The 17,960-nt window shown below is 39.7% G+C and overlaps 1 protein-coding gene across 1 annotated transcript in view; it reads left to right on the top strand.

Annotated features, from left to right (window-relative positions):
• The window catches only part of IL21R (interleukin 21 receptor), a 184,049-nt gene that overhangs the window by 103,939 nt on the left and 62,150 nt on the right, over positions 1–17,960 (top strand). Inside the window, exons 4-8 of the mRNA XM_085629269.1 lie at positions 18–220; positions 9,637–9,788; positions 12,708–12,885; positions 14,246–14,354; positions 17,717–17,801. Coding sequence (XP_085485395.1) covers positions 18–220; positions 9,637–9,788; positions 12,708–12,885; positions 14,246–14,354; positions 17,717–17,801 — 727 coding nt within the window. The remainder of the gene's footprint in view (positions 1–17; positions 221–9,636; positions 9,789–12,707; positions 12,886–14,245; positions 14,355–17,716; positions 17,802–17,960) is intronic.

Raw genomic sequence — 17,960 nt, forward strand, 5'->3', positions numbered from 1 at the left:
TTTTACTATATTTTAAGGTCTATTGACTACGATTATGGCAACTCTGAACATTGCATTCTCACCAAATCAGCCAAAGAAAACATCCTCACAACGTATGAATGCCACATGAACATGGAATTATTTTCTGCAGGAGACACCATCTCTATTAATATGACAAAAACCATAGGTGGACAACTGGAAGATTCAAATGAATGCAAGGTGTTCCATCTAAGTGAAATATGTAAGTTTTCCTAATAATATTATTTATGTTAATTGCTGGCAATCACAATTTCTTAGATGCATGTACTGCTCACATTGGTCTGTTGGGATTTCTCAAGTTCCTTACAGGTCATTTTAACAAAAAGTTTTAGTCATTTCAAATCTTTAATGAGGTTGAATCTACATCATCCATATAGGCAACCCAGCTCCCCATTTGAATTTCATGAAAAATTATAATTCCCAAAATCTTGTTCTTATGACATTTATACCCAAACCCTCACCTAGAAAGGCCTGTTTGCTCTACTTATTCAATATCATTTGGTTGGTGAAAAAGACCACACAGGAAAGTGGGAGAGAGGAAATCCAAGATCATTATGAGGAAGGGTAGGACTCTTTTAGGAGGATTAATATTAAGTAATCAGTGATTTACCATATTGTCTTACTTCTTTGCCACAATCCATAATTTCATGCACAGTTTGTGTATTTCACACTTTGCTATCTAACATGACTTATACTAACTGAGCATAATGAATTTAAGCAGAGAATGACGAATACATTTGTGAGACTGCTGATGAGACAGTTCGTAACAAAATATTGCTGACAAGGAAGCCAAGGAACAACAACACAGATGGAGCGGCTTCCAGTCGGCATAAATACACAAGGAAATAACTCAAGTGGATGAATGATGGGTCACTCAAGCGAGAACAAATTGAACACAAACTAGAAGCAGTCAACTGACTGGCACCAATCAGACACAAAATCAGTGGAGACCAAAATCTGTTAACACTGCAAACAGAGAGAGGTAGAACCCAATGACTGTTACTGCCACTATTCCCATTACACATAGGTAGCCAGGATTATGATCACCCCGCATTCTTTTTATTATTATTATTTATTGTGTTTATTTAACGAAATACTTCTCATTAGCAAAAGCAGTACATTATTACAGGCTCAATATTTGATTATCATAAGTGATTCTGAATATTCTGTGAACAAAATTTCTATTTAATGAACATAACCCACTTACACCAAGATATACGTTACAGAGTCGTGTACTTTCTTAGATTCCTCATTCCATAAGCTTAAAGGTACAACTAGAGAAAATACTGAAGGTTAGATCCTGAACCAAGCGTGCTCTGCGTGAATTTCAAGAAAGTTTTGCTACTGTCTATTAAAGGCATATTCATTTTTTCTAATTCCATTTGTTATTCTTTCTATGTTTGCTGGATCACTCATTTTAGAATTCTTAGATGATATTGTAGATTTCTAAAATTCTAGGATTAATCATTTCATTGTGGGCAGGGCTTTCTCGATCCATGGTTTGTTATACTGGTGATACTTGTTTGTCTCTCAGATATTAAAAAAAAAAATAGCTATCTTTTAGGTAGTTGCATTCCAGAAACATTTTAAATTCTTAATAATATGTCATTCCACAACTCTTCAACAGCTCTACATGCAATAACTGTAAGCAGTATGTATATAGTCTCTCTCTCCCACTTTCCCGTGCGGTCTATTTGCATGTATATTTTTAAGATCTTCAAATATTTGCATGTCACTTTGCTAACCAGGTTTATATGACAATGAGACAAAAACTCTTTTCTTTGTAGCTGAGAGCATTTTATCTAGAATGATTTCCTTAATAAGACATTGACCCGAGGCCACATACAATGTAATATAGTAAAACACAAATATTTGAGAGATTCCTGAAAGATACTAAATTCTGTGCTTAAATAAATTGATCTAACAAGGGATAGTTTTCTCCAGAATGTGGATATATTTATCACTGCAAATAATTATGTAATTGACTGTAGAAGTATTAAATCTCAGTTCTTTACTAATCTCCCAAAATGGAATGATACCAGAATATCATTGACTAATATTTTTCTAGTAAACATATTGTATTCTAATTTCTACAAAAACATTGCCAATTAGAATTAATATCAAATCTATACCCAACGGAGCAATCTGTTTCTAAACGGTATTTAAGCTACAATATTATTGTCAGACACTATTTAGGCAACGATATTCATATTTACCACCTTATGATATTCTGCACGTTATCTGCAAGCTATAGGTCCCCCCCATATGTATATTTTTCCACATTCCAACAGACAAAGAAAACATCCTGAGAACAAACAGATGATGCAAACTCTACATGATCCTAGGAGATTCCTGGAAAATTCCTCAGCACAGAGCACATAAATTAATATGCATTCAGAGATATGCAGCAAACAACAGTCTTGAAAGGCAATGTACACAAAAAGTGAATGGCAACGCATATGACCTTGCTGCAGCAATGGTTGCCCTATCATGCAAAGAAGCAGTTGGTATCGTACACTGAAGTGGACCTCCACATCCCGCATGCTGTAACGACTCTAGGTGAAGGCATTGTCCGACAGGACTTATTTTCTGACATCAGTGAACCATGAACAACATACACTGACCTGGAGGAATCCATCCCACAGGAAACAAAGGGAGAGATACAACTTTGGCCTTTCTTTAACAGTGTCTAGCCATGAAGAAGATAGGCTTTCTCAAAGTGAAGATATAAAAAGAACACCTGTTAAAATCCATATAACTTAGACCATATGTTCTTCCTACAATACATGAAAAAAGACAGAAAGCCCCTAAAATTAAAAATAGGTATACCAGTATCAGTATTTATTAATTTGTTGATGATTAAATAAAATCATTACAATTGAAAATTGGGTTAAAAATACTTTTAAATGATTAAACAATTGATTTGACATCTATTAAAATCAAATACACAATATTTGTTTGTTAAAGAACATTGTGCATAGCAGTTTGTGTATCCAGCTTCTTACTTAAAGTGCTTTAGCAATAGCCCCTGGTGTAGCGAATCGCCAAGCCGTTTGTGCACCAAGGGAATTGAGTCTCTGCCGAGCCAAACACACATGGCTTGCCTACAGGTGCAGTTGCAAGAAGAGTGGTCTAAATAGCTTTCTTCTTTGTTCAAAGAGGGCTGGACATGTGCATAAAATGTGGATCACCATTTCTTGTTTGTACCCACATTGGCGGCAGCTTAAGCTTGTTAGCCAGCTCTTCCAAGATGGAATATGGGTAAAATAGATTCATGGCAGACTAATAGAAGTCCCAATGAAACAAAACATGAGCAACCACCAACCCACGCATGATCATACTCTGTATGTTAACAATTTCTATAGGAGGGGTCTCCAACCTTTTCTGTACTGAGATCTACTTATGTTCAATGAAACACATTGAAAGCTACTAATATTATTAGTGTTGTATAATTTCAATTTTTGTTATACGTATTATATTTCAACCAAAGCACAAGCTTTCTAATTTAGTAAGCGGTCTGCACACAGGTGAGCTACTCAGGGGTAGCTGGAGAGCTACAGTTGGTCATGAGCTACTTGTTGGAGACCCCTGTTCTATAGATTGAGGTCATATCAAAATATATCACAGCAGCTCATGCAGAATTCCTCTTCGACAATGGTCCAAGGCCGGGCACACAGTAAGTCTTCAGAGAATTCTCACGGCCCAGCAGCTGAAATCATAACATGTCTTTGCTAATCCTGGCATGAGATCCCAGCAATCTAGGAATCATTCAACCTATATCAGCATATAGCACAGAACATAACAGTGTAAACGTTTGACTCCGATCAGAAAAAAGTGGGCGCTAGGAAAAGACTGTGGAAATGTTTCTATCATCTGAACACATGATACACCAAAAATGTCTGCAGTGACCAAATTCTGACTTCAAAGCATATTTACAGTAACCAGATAAGATACATTTATTGGATAAGGTAGGCAGTGTTCCTCTGATAGAAGTATTTTAGAGAATACAAGTATGCACTATGGGGCAAGTGTTATGGGGTTCTCTTCGGTGGGGCAAATTCATTAGACTTTCATTCCACAACTGCAAACCTGCTTGCAGTCATGACATATCCCGTAAGCGGAGCAAACATTAATTTGGGAACAACTGTGAGAAAGGCATTATTATAGTTGTATCTGAATAGAATAGGTGTCTGTACTGCAGCTTGGAACATGATGAGAGGGATGACAATTTTCATTTAATCAGCTAAATCCCCTGTTAGAATTGGTAATTGGTAATCTAACATGAAGCTAAGTGAATTTGCGTCACAAAACATGGTGGACATGTTTCGATCACTGAAGCAACTCCGACTTACAAAGGCAAGTTAAGTCATGACAAATTAAGCGAAAACACTAGAAATTATATTAGTAAACCTGGTTTGTGTATGTCTAGTTGCTGATCATGGCTGCTATAAATAAATCTCAAATTTTACTCTGTAGCATTTTTGCAACTTTTAATATGTGTATATTTTAATTTATATATATGTCTATTTGGAGTTTGGCCCACGTAATAGATCCTCAAAACCACCATTTTTACCCACCAAAAAAGAACAAATGAATACAAAAAGTGACAAATTATCAGCCAATGCAATACCTTATTAAAATTACGAAGTGGAACAAGCATAGACATCAGTAATCTTGGTATTATTTTGGGGAAAAGCAACTCTTACCAATTTAATAAACACAATCTGGTTAGGCCAAACCAAAGTTCTCAGATAATCTTTGCCCAAAGACTGGAAGGTATGGTACAAGCAGCAGGTAGTCCACAGGGAAGTGTGTGTTAAGTTCAAGCAGTACCAACAATTTTACAGTTAAAAAAACACATAATAAAATTCACAAACCAATTTAGAAAAATATTGAAAAAATTAATTGAGCAAGAAGAAAACAAAATGTTTACAATAATATAGGAGGAACCAGAGACATGATTTTATATGTTTTGAAGTGAAAATCACCTAGTTAAGGCATGATTAGAAAATAACAGTTCGCAGTTGACCAAAACCTAGAGGCGATTTCAGGCTAACCACGATGGAGCAGAGTTTGTGTGCATGAGGCAGGTTACTTTGCTCAAAGTTTTTACCTTGTGACTTAAACTTTTTTTTAAGTCAAAGCTTCGAGCGGGGCAAGGTCTGAGGGTAAAGAGGGTCCAACGAAGTTAGATACAGTGTCATCAAGCTCCCATTGATTTTGATGCCTAAAGCTCAAACTGGGCTAAAGATTAATTTTGTAGCCATCAATTCTGCTTTGCCGCTGGGATAGATTTAAACCTCGCCTGATCCAGCGTTTTACCTTCAGGCTTAGTGTTTGTTTGGTTCTCAGAATTTTCCAGCAAGGCAAGGATAGAAGCTCTAACCAGGCAGTGCTTCACTCGGCTGGATTCCTTTTCTAGGAGGTCTCACTGAACCCATTTTCAGCACATCAAGGTGCTCAAAGAGGGACGAACCTGATTTTGTTGCCATCCTTGAGTGCACCCACCCACAGGAAGCCTCGGCACCGTGTCCCTTTCCTTGGGAGGTGTAATAAATTACTACGTCCACTTTTCTTGACTTGTGGGAAAAAAGTCTCTCTGGACAGTCTTTGTGGCAGGCTTCTAGGTATCAGATCTCTTTCCAAGCAGATCTTCTGGAAGTAGTCAGTTAGGCTCTCTTGGAGTCTGGGGAACTTTTGCTTTTTATGTCCTTGGAGCAGACAAAAGGACAGCAACCTGACACTTTGAGAGCTGTACCAGTCTCTGATTCCAGCCGGAGTCCTTGAGTCTTCTTTCTTGCAGCAGAGACTAATTCTTCTTGCCCTATGTCCACCTCCTTGTACAGCACACACTCTTTGATTTACTGTCAAAATTCCCTGAAGACCTAAATCCAGAATGGCTAACCCATCCTTCCAGTAGGAGGTTCTCTCACTCTTTCAAAATTAGTTTCCTATTTTGATGAGATACCTCCTCTCTGTTAGGGTAAATACTGGTTATCCTTCCTCCTTGTGTGGAGCTAGAGGGTTTCGCAGGGCCCTGAGAAAGAATCAGAGCACATCATTTCAACCACATGTGACATCAACAAATCAACTGAGGTTCCCTTTGTTCTGCCAAATGTACATCTCCCCTCAAAGATGGACAATTGAGAATACCCTGCCTTCCAGGGCCTAGAGGCCAATCCACTGACCTCTAAAAGGCATAATCATTAATTCCTTTTAGGAATGTATATTGAGCCTCTGGAGGTGAGATGAGTGGCAAATGTGGGTCTAAGCCGAGGCAACACAAAGTACATTTTTAGAAAGTTTATTTCACACCACGGGTTTCAAAAATCATTCTATTAGATTTAGAAAAGTGGGCGGTAAATACTTTGACTCGTTTGGCTAGCATTATCCCAAGCAGAATTGCAATTTAAGGATTTTTGTTATAGCTGGGCCTGTTTCTTGAGTCTATAGTAAAACGCTTCAAAGTGACAACCTCTTTTCATAATGTGAGGCTACACTGTTTTTAACATGCTGTATGCTACTTTTCTCCATACACTGCCTGTGGGCTTTTAGAAGTAACTTATTAATATATAAAAATAGATGTTCCTGCATGGCAGACACTTTTCCTTTCCTTGTGTCACTGAAGTGGCCCCAAAACTGTCGACCAGAGCACACTGCTGCTCCTGGTAACAATATATTTTTGTCAGATATGAGATTAATGTAAATACATACTGCAGTCCGCATATGACATGCAACTTCAATGCCATTGGTGCATTTTCTATGCCATCTACCACAGCCTTGCAGGAAAGTGAAATACCCCGATAGGGGTGACGCAGGTTTTAACAGTATCATTTTAGGATCAAAGCGCACACACTGTGGCACTGAATTACAGAGCACAGTCCTAATGCCAGAAAAATAGGATCCAGAAAAAGGATAACTTCTTGACTGATCATTTAGAAAAGGCAGATTCTGTATGATAGCTAGGTGGGATTTTTTTCTGCTGTTAAATATACATGTTCACCCACTTAACACATATAAAGTTTAAATATGTTTACAAGCCCGAATTAAATATAACTCTTAAAAACAGAGGCAGTATAGTACTATAAGTACAACAAATTAAAGTGAGTTCAGTCATGAAGGAACTTTAGATCGAAAATAAATGACAAGTGAGTCACAGGAAATCACAATGTCACATGTAATATATATTTTTTTTAAACACTGGTAGTACTGTGCTTCCAATTATACACTTAATTCTTCATTATGAGTGGCCTGGCTGGGCTATTGCACCTTCTAAAACCCTATACCACATGGATCGGAATTTAAAATGTGTGACAAGTATTATCTGTTAGAAGTTATTTCCTTTAAAATAGGGCTTAACAAGTGGATGTTGATGCTTTGCGCACATAGGGGCATATCAGCAAGGCGATGCCATAAAATTATCGCCGCTTTAGCGTCCGTTTTCGGACGAAAAGCGGCGATAATTTTATCGCCCTATCAGCATGGACACGCTAACGCGTGAATCCATGCCTTAGCGCCTGTTTTCTGAACGCCCAGCTTTGCATCTCTAAGAGTTGCAAAGTGGGCGTTTCTCCCCAAAATAACTGGAGAAATGTCGCTCACCGACATTTCTCCAATTATCAAGGTGTACGCTAACATGCAGAGCGATAAGAAAAGTAGCGCTAACCGCGGTTATCGCTACTTTCCTTACGCCTGCTTTTATTCTGACTTAGCCATGTAATCCAATGGGAGGTGGATTACAGGGCTAAATCCACCCTGCCCTATCAGCAAGGTATCGCCGGTCGCAGTGCGATTATCGCTGGATTTCCAGCGATAATCGCACTGTTTTGTGGCTAACGCATGGATTTCTATCGCTCGGGAGATAAGCGTTGCTGATAGCACGCTATCTCCGCGATAGAATCCAGCGTCAGCCTGCGATAATTATCCTCGCGCTAAGAGCGCTGAGCGATAATTATCGCAGGCCCTTGCTGATATGCCCCATTTTGCCACAAGTCTTGTAATATGCTCAGACGTGAGTCCCTTGCTCACTTTGCCACTGGATTCAAGCAAGCCTGGCTGAAGACGGCTGAAATGCCAGAAACCGGTCCTAGGAAGCTTGTTTCCGTTCCAGGGAAGGCATGGCTTGGCAGTTCGGGCTGGACTGTTCCCATGAGGCACAGGGTCAGACTGATTTGCATATGGCCATGTCTGAATTGGGGTGGCAGAGTGGGCTAAAGAACGGTGATGGATCAAACCCAGATCTGTTGACTGGGTGTGAGTGTTTGATTGGTTCTGATGCTCCGTCCATCACCACCCCCTTTTGTACCGCTTTGTACGCCATAAGTTGGCAGGGTATGCTCAGACGTGAGTCCCTTGCTCACTTTGCCACTGGATTCAAGCAAGCCTGGCTGAAGACGGCTGAAATGTCAGAAACCAGTCCTAGGAAGCTTGTTTCCGGTCCAGGGAAGGCATGGCTTGGCAGTTCGGGCTGGACTGTTCCCATGAGGCACAGGGTCAGACTGATTTGCATTTGACTATGTCTGAACTGGGGTGGCAGAGTGGGCTAAAGAACGCTGATGGATCAAACCCAGATCTGCTGACTGGGTGTGAGTGTTTGATTGGGTCTGATGCTCTGTCCATCACCACCCCCTTTTGTACCGCTTTATTCTGATTTAGCCATGTAATCCAATGGAAGGTGGATTACATGGCTAAATCCACCCTGCCCTATCAGCAAGGTATCGCCGGTCTCAGTGCGATTATTGCTGGATTTCCAGCGATAATCACACTGTTTTGTGGCTAACGCATGGATTTCTATCGCTCGGGAGATAAGCGTTGCTGATAGCACGCTATCTCCGCGATAGAATCCAGCGTTAACCTGCGATAATTATCCTCGCGCTAAGAGCGCTGAGCGATTAATTATCGCAGGCCCTTGCTGATATGCCCCATTTTGCCACAAGTCTTGTAATTTTGATCGCTGTGGAAACCATATTTTGCACAGGGATTGAAAAAGAACAGGCGACTTGTAATGAGGACCTTTTCAGGTACAGAGGTTGGAGATCTGAATGTCGCCAGTATAGTACCACAATGGTGAGACCTTGGAGTACCGCAAGCACACTGTGGCTAAATTATGTGTGCTACCCATGTAAATATCACCATGCGTTCTCTCCAGGCACCATCACAACCCATTTTCACAGTGTGCGGAGCCTCACTGCATTGTGTACCACAATACATCCGTACTATTCATGGGATGCTATTTCTCCTGTGGTTTATCCATTTGATGCTAAAGGGTCTGTCTATTTGTGATTTGGCTAGCCACTGCTGGATGTAGGATTTCCTCTGTGCTACTTTTGATTTTTATTTCAGTTTATTTCTAAATGTATGTCCTGTTCCAAAAAGTGAAATTAGTAGAAAAACTTTAGGTAAAGTATGAATTAAAATTACATTTAATGGTGTAGGGATCCAGAACAGGGAGGCCTATCTTGCACAGATGAACTCACACATAAAAAAAAAGGTACCACCACTAAATACTTACTGGACATGCATGTTATAATAATCATATCCTTGTGTCACAATATTTAAAATTAATGGGAAGCAAATATTAATTAAAACGATAGTAAATAAAATGATTTATTCCTACAGTCATGCCATATCCTCCTTTCAACCTGAGTGTATCCCATTCAGACGGTTACAATTTCTCCTGGAAAACCAAGTACGAAAGTGTTGAGCATTATATGCTGCATGGTGAGCTGGAATATGAGTTGAGCTATAGGAAGAGAGAAGACTCCTTGGAGGTAAGAATGGACAATTTGCTGATTCTACTAATGAAATAGATTTTTCCTAGTTAACCTTGATTTGTGTACATTTGCAATTTAGTTATGATTCTTTAAAAACCAAGAATCTATGTGATTACAAAGTATTGATTTACCGAGAAATACCTTTACAAACAGTTCAGTGCAGAAAACCTTCAACATCATTTATCAACCTAACATCAGAGAGATTATTCCAGAAGACTGTTGCAAAAAATTTATCTACAACAAAATGTATTTCTTGTGTCACGTCTTAAGCTTACCATCACCCTACCCTTAGACCTAGCTTTAAATTGAGCTCAAGTATTAATCCTGCCCTTAAACTTTCCTTAAATATAAACCTAAATCTTACTCTGCTCCTATTTTTAAATCCAAAACCCTATAAACTGAACCATGACATTAGCCTACACTCTTACCTAATCCTAACATTGAATTTAAAACCTTCCACCATAACCTTATGCATTGTACTAACCACTAGTGTATCCCTTTTTGGCTTCTTTATTTATTTTTATTTTTCTGTCTAATTTAAGTTATTGTTCTGTGATAAAATGCTTAATTTTAAAATGGCTTTTATTCTTCATTTGAGCTTCCTAAAATATTTTTTTCTTTTTAATAGTGTTTCTTTACTGCATGCTCTGTATAGGTAATTCTCTGTAAAAACACGTTTCTATAGTATTTTCTCTTTGGACGTATTTCTCTAATCCTGGTTCTCTGTACTGGCTTACTCCCAAAAAATACAGCTTATTCAGATTGATACTTAGATGGTCTATTCTGTTACAAAAATATTTGACTGTGAATGCTTCGTCTACAGTTAATGGTATCGAAGGTGGTCTTGGAAGATTATGAGTTAGCCAGATTTATATAATATATGCACAGGAGACATTTTCATATAGCCATTTAAATCTAAATATTGTATATGGCCAGTAATTAACGAAACATCTCGCACATATTAGGCCCTTGTGAATCAATGTTGAACGCCCCTGTCCATAGAGTGTTTTGACAGGTTACTTCACGATATATACTTGAATAATTCTGATTCCTTGCCATTTTTCCTAAAATGTGGCCTTCAGAGCACTCCTTCCCACAATGACCTCGGAGAATAATAGAAAGATGAGTTCAAAGAGAGGGTTTAAGCACAGGCCAGGTGATGTGATCGCCTGGCAATGTAATGGAGTTGAGAAACTTTTTCAGTTAAATTTGTGTTTTTCCAGTCAAAGTAAAACTCCAAATATTTTTGCAGGTTGAATGGGTAGAGCATGAGATTGTGGCATACATCTTTGTATGCTTTAGCCTGACTCATGCACACTATTCAGTTATTTCACATGCCCTCTAGGTTTCAACTGCTTTTCCTTTGAGGAGCGCATGCCCATAATCCTACAGAAAGAAATTTAATATAGTGGTATACTAGGATATAAGCATATTGTAGTAATAATAATGATAAGAAGAATCATAATACGAATAACAATAAGGTTTAGTGGACTCAATGCCAGGACAAAATAACAAGTGTTACAAAAACATAGAGTTTACAATTTCCAAAGTTATATGTTTCCGTGGCCTGTTCCTAAACCAATGGCATTTATGTAGAATGTTTCTTCAATTCTACATTTCACTTCCTTTCATTTTTCCATCTTGCGCCCTGTGGCTGAGAATCCAATAGAAATACTCATGGTGGAAAAGCAAAACCTTTTTGCAATTTTCTCATTATCAGGCCCTAGACAACAGAGCCAAACAGAATGGAAAGCCACCTAACCCACTGCAGTAGTGCAGGTTACAGGGAATTAATAGTTTGGACAGCAGACATTTTTCACCAATCTTACAGGCTAATCATGGTATGCAATTCACATATGGCAAATCAATGAAAACTTAAAGCACTGAAAAGGGATTAGTGTTCAGGTACAAGTTTAGTTTTGATTGTAGGATTTGTGTTAGACTTGGGGATAGAGATAGAAATTCCGTTGGAATAACTTCGAGTGCCCTACTGGGCACTTTGAACATAAATTATTAACAATCATTGTTTTCATAGATCTCAGAAAGAGAGGTCGCAAGGCTATTACTCAATTTATATATATTTTTGAAACACAAGTAACAACAACATTCTGCAATTTATGTCACTTTTTGCATTTAAAATAGAGTTTAAAAAGTTTTGAATCTTTGTAAAACTCTGGAGTAAATGTATGCAATCAAATTCAACCACATTTAAACTTGTTTGGTTCTCTTAATTACCCCATGGAACCCAGAGCTTGATGTGCAGTGGGCTGACCATGGAAAATTCTCGAATTTATGGAGGAGGTGCTGAATCTGAAATATTCACTGGTAGTAATCTACACCATAGAGCCAGTAGTATGGTGGAGTAAATTCCACCGGTGGATTATTCTCCTGATTTAGCCTTTCCTCCAGAAGCAGCAGAGGGTTGTCTGTTACTTCCCACTGATAAATCAGACTTTTATCTGGTGACATCCCAATATCTCCCTATATGCAATGCAAACGTAAATGTATATGCTTATGTGTCTCACCTGTATATCTTTATAGTCTCTGCAATCTTTCCTTATGATCATGTACTATGGACTGCACCCCGCTTATCTTCAGGGTCCATACGTGCCCTATAAATACCCTAAAAATACATCAATAAAAATATTCAAATCAATTGCAAAGTTAATACTGCATGAAGTTCAAGGAGTCTTGGTCTGTCTGCTTTGTTTTGTCCCATTGATATCCAGATGAATGCCCCACTGAATGGATCACTTCCTTTCATTTTTAGTGCCCATGAGCAGCAGTTGCCTTTTGGGTTCAGTCAGTTAAATGTTATAGTTTTTAATTCTTGTTTGATATCATTCAGTGTATTATCTCAACGACAGCTGTCACTGCCATGTCAAGATGGCTCTCACCATTCCTTTGTATTCACAGAACCAAAGAAGTGTTTTCACTGAAGTGGACAGGAAGAACTTGCTCCTCGTTCAGTCTGCATTTCAAGGTGGCACAGAATATATGTCCCGGGTACGTGCCAAGCCGAGAACCGCCTCTGAATACAAAGGCCGCTGGAGTGAATGGAGCCCTCCGCTGGTATGGAAAACCGAGCACAATGGTATGCAATGACCCACACATCATCCCTTGGAGGAGACGGAATGTTAAAAACTTGATGTATTGTGATCAGCAGATGCAGTAAGGCGTGTGCAAATCTGCAGCTCTAAGTACAAATATATTTACTAATCAGAATTTTTTATGCGAAGACTGAAGTCCTATTCCAAATCGGTTGTATGTCAGAATGGTGTACATAGGAAGATTGTCTCTGACATAAATATTATGTCCTAAATATCATTTACAAAAATATTGCCCCATTGGGTGTAGATTTTCTATTAGACCTTCGGAACGTTCTCCACTGAAGATAGTGGTGTGGCTCGGAGCCAATAATGGCTTGTACAGACCCTCTGCTCCAACATTCCAATGTTTGTATTCTGTTTCTCCCATTTAATTTAGGACCTTCTACCCTCAGGTGGTTGAATGTTCTAATAGCATTATAACCCTTTTGTTAATTATATTTATGGCATAATGTTATGCCAGACGATATTGTGATGACTAAGTCCTGATACTTTACATTCACAAAGGGTCTATGGGATGCTAAAGTCATGATTATACTCTGCAGCTGGTGCTGCAAGGAGCAGGATGTGTGAAGGCCACAGAGCCTTTTCTGCACAGCATTCCAATGTTCCAGCTACTGCAGTGTAGAACAGGCTTGTTTGTTGAATAGGGAATAACACCGCAATAGACCTGCATTCAGGCCACACCGCCCGTTGATCCCTCAAAGTCTTCCCCACTGTGCAATTGGATCTGGCTGAGTTGTGTTGGGAGGGATTTAAGTACAGGTTGCAGTTCATAAAAGCATCCCTTGCTATTTGAAATATGAGTGCGGGAGCTATGAAGATGCTGTACAGGAGTCTTGCATTGCCTTGTGTATCTCATTTGGTAAGAAAAATAAGGTGCACAATTATGTTCGGCTCTAAACAGCCATACACCAGTTTCTCTAGGCCACAGGACAGACCAGCTTGGTGCTGGGAAAATAACACTGAATGTCATTCTGTGTATTTTACACCAAAAACTGGAATACTGTTTCCCAAAGCTCATCATCGATGCACCAGTGTTTTAGGTCTAGGCTACAGTAGCTGTCTGTTGGCCAACCCTATTGCTTCCAATATATAAAGAGTGGGTTTAGGTCAGCCCTTTGCTCGTGATTGGATGTCTTTGTTGTCTATCTCACTTCCTTGCTCCTATTCAATGGCTTTCCTCCTTATTCTTGTGTTTGTCCCACCCTAAAGGGTTTTGGGTTCACATTGTACTGATTTGCTGAGTTGTATCCTTCGTTCTATCTTACACAACCATACAAGCCACCTAGTAAATGAAAAAGGTCCCTTGTGATCAATCCATTCCATTTGCTTTTGAATTTGCAGATGATCTTGCAGGAAAGAAGTTGGTACTAAAGTCTTGGCTACCTACCACAGCAGCCTGCCTCGTCGTACTGATAGCACTTATATCTGCCTACTGTCACGTGCCACAAAGGTAAGCTCGGGGGTTCACACACTGATTGATTTAAAAATAATATTCCGGTAAAGTTTCCCTACAAGATATGGGAATTTGTACGAAGGAGGTCTGAGCGTTGTATGGGTTGCATTAAATGAGGACTGTCGTCATTCCCCATTCTAAAAGCGTAGCAATGCGGAGGACGGCAGCAGGATAGGCAAAATATCCACCTCCATATACTATTAAGATAGCTTTCCAATCCTGAAATTGATCTCTAAGAAATTTTATATCCCAATAAATTTGAAGCTGTAACGACAGTTACGTAGGGTCACTGAGTTATAATGACTATGTGTAGTGCAGTGTAGTGAAGGGGGGGTGTGGGTGGTTGTTAAAAAATTACCTAGCTAGTGAGCGTAAATGAGTTTATTCTTGCTCCTAGTTGGTAAAGGATAAAAAGGGGTTAATAAAAGGGAAGAATTAATTGTTAATGTATTAATAGTCCCTAATGTGTCCTACGTAACTGTCGCAAGTCGCAGCACGCCCCAAGCAGTAGATGCTTGGGATGGCCCCAATGATGAAGCATGTCACCTAGGGGAAACCTTTGGTGAGAGAGGGGACTCAAGAAAATACCTCAACACAGACAATGCCCTTCCGCTGGCAGACTGTACAAAGGGCTTTCAAGTTATACTCCTCCTTGAGGGGATGATATCTAAATAGCCACACTTGTCAGAGAGGTCTTTATTCATTCATTCAATTGTTTTAATCTATTTGAAGTATATTTTAATATGTGTAGATATGTATTTGGATAAACAATCATCATTTTTTTTAACAGTTTTCCATAAGACCGTAAGTCCAAATGTCATTATTTTATTGTCAAATGTTGATTTTTTACTGTGGACTGGGATTCTGATGAATAGATCTAACCACATGGTTTCTACTGGGTTATTTCAGTGGAATCCCTTGCCTGGCTTCCCTGTTAGAGCTTCAGGCTGACACTAGAGAATATTGGAACAATAGTAAGTTGCCCCTGTGGTAAGCCCGCTCTATTAGGCTGTTACCTCACCGTCGACTGGTCCTCAAAGCTGGAAGATAGGGAAGTGATGCCAGAGGCACTTGTGCAGCTATCTGTGGACAGCCCTGCATTGCGGCAAAGTTAGAAAAAAAGATCAAAACACCTTTATTTTCCTATCACGGCCTGCCCTCATTGCACCATGCTTTACCCAAAAACACAGAGTATTGAAGGGGGTGATCGGCAGAAATAAAAACAACCATAGACAAAGCCAAATATCTCGTGTTTAAAAGTTAAATGCTGACCAATTGGGTTTGCCAATGCTTGTTTTTATTGGTGCTCCCCCATCAAAATGCGTGTGTGCCACTGGAGTTCCAATGCAAACACGATGCAACACCATGCTTGTGCATGTGTGTAGAATACTATAGTATTGGTATTTGTATAGCGCTTATTACCCCTGCCAGAGAACTGAAGTGCTATGTCGACTGGTATTAGAAATTTCATCAGTCATAAAAAAATTGCAATTTGTAATGCACATAATTACAATGCGGGTTGTAACAGTCTCTCATGCCAGTTGCAATGCATTTGGTACAGTTTGCTGCACTGATTATCAATCACACAGTTGGGGTCTTACCAGTTTTTTGTGCATTTGCTGCTGCTGTACCACCAAAAGGATCCCAGAAGAGCAAAATGGAGCCTCTTCCCTCCCTCCTGTGAGCCGCCATCTTGTGCGTTTACTATGTCAATCTCTAACCATCTTTAAATCAACGTACCTTGGGATAGGGGTAGCACTGGACTGGGATGGGTGCAGGAGCACCAGACCCCAACAGATGAGCTGGAGAAGGTGGGCAATGGTCTTGTAGACTTTTTTGTACGATGAGGGACAATACTTTGCAGAAGGTTACAGCTGCAAAATGGCATGGGCTGATGTAAAGGCTGATTTGCAACACTGTGAGCCGATGCCTACAGCCAGCTAAACCACTGTAGCCAATGACGTAAAGGTGCTGTCCATAAAGCTCCTTTCAGTATCTGTATGAATACATTGTGTGGTGTGTGTACTATGATGACGATAGCTCTCATCACACGGCTAAAGCTGTCTGTGGGTGAGATAAAAAACAGGAAATATGTGTGTGACCAGGGAGGGGAAAACCTGGCCGACTAGTTGACGGTCCCTGGGTTGATACGAGCACTGGGGGCTTGAATTGTACAGACTTGCTCCAGAATCTTCCAGAAACCTTCAACAGAATTAGCCATGTCTACAGAAGTGTTCCAATGTAGGCACAGAAGAAAGTTTTTTAAATGTATATTTTGATACAATCACGAATGAGGCTTAGAACAGTGGTTCTCAACCTTTTGACTTCTGGAGGCCCCCACTTAATCATTATTGGAACCTGGGGACCCCCACTGAATTATCATTGGCTTCCGGGGACCCCCCAAGAGTCATAACTGGAAGCCGGGAACCCCGGCCTAAGCATTGCTGATGATTTCAACTGCAAAACAATACACAAAAATTTACAGAAAAAAGCATTCGTCAGACAAATGCAGAAATGATGTCACATTTTATTGAATTCGCAAACACATATAAAAAAAAATATACATCTAAATTGTATTTTATTAGAAAGGTTGTAGGATTTGTAAATTCAATTAAGCCACTCATCAGTCATACTTTATTCTGTTTGATGCACCTGCACTACTCCAACGAATCAATCTGAGGATACTAATTTAACTTTTAGCCTCCAGTTTCAAAATCTTTCACATTTACAGTACATTTTAAAATATTAAATTGTACATTTAGCTTCTTTATTTATATACACTTTATTAATCTGTTAATATTATTTAATTTTCTAAGTAGTCGCGGACCCCCTGAGGAGGATTCGCGGACCCCCTGAGGAGGCTTCGCGGACCCCCCAGGGGTCCCCGGACCCCAGGTTGGGAACCACTGGCTTAGAACATTCCTTGTGAAGATGAATGACTTGATTGATGGGTGGATGAAATTACCCAGGGCACCTGTAAGGACACTGGGTCTGCCAAGTCAAGTGCCAAGGTTGTCCTCTTAGTCAACCCTATTACATCTTGTCTATAGTTTCTCCCACACCCTGCACAATATGCCCCCTGGGTGGTATGCACCACGGTTTGTGGACCACTACTGCATCACGCCTTTAGGCTATTCATCACAAATGTTTTAGATTTTTAAAAATACATTTGCATACCTTATCTCTAGGTAAAGATTTTCCAAGTGGAAGAGTGTGTCAGTTTTCAAATAAAAAACATTTCTAAAATATTTATAAAAGTATGTTTATATTTTCGATGTAGGCAGTTGTATTTGCATCATGCCATTTTGTTTATATGCTGATGAAGAGTTTGAAGTCTGTCCTATTTGAAAACATTGCAGGCTGTGGAAGCAGATGTCTGTTCTAATACCTGACCCCGCGCCTTTCTTCAAGCCTCTGTACCTGGGGCATGACGGAGACTTTAAGGTAAACAATAAATATGTTAAGTGGATAAGGGAATGATTCTCTCAAGGGGCCCAGCAGCCCTGCTTCACTTTTTCCAAAGGCGGGGGACCAGTGGGAGTACCTGACTACTGCAGCCCGTGACGTCACCAGTATGAATGGCGGTCTCTGAAGCTGCCTGCC

This window comes from Triturus cristatus, chromosome 10 (assembly GCF_964204655.1).
Source record: "Triturus cristatus chromosome 10, aTriCri1.1, whole genome shotgun sequence".
Lineage (NCBI taxonomy): Eukaryota > Metazoa > Chordata > Amphibia > Caudata > Salamandridae > Triturus > Triturus cristatus.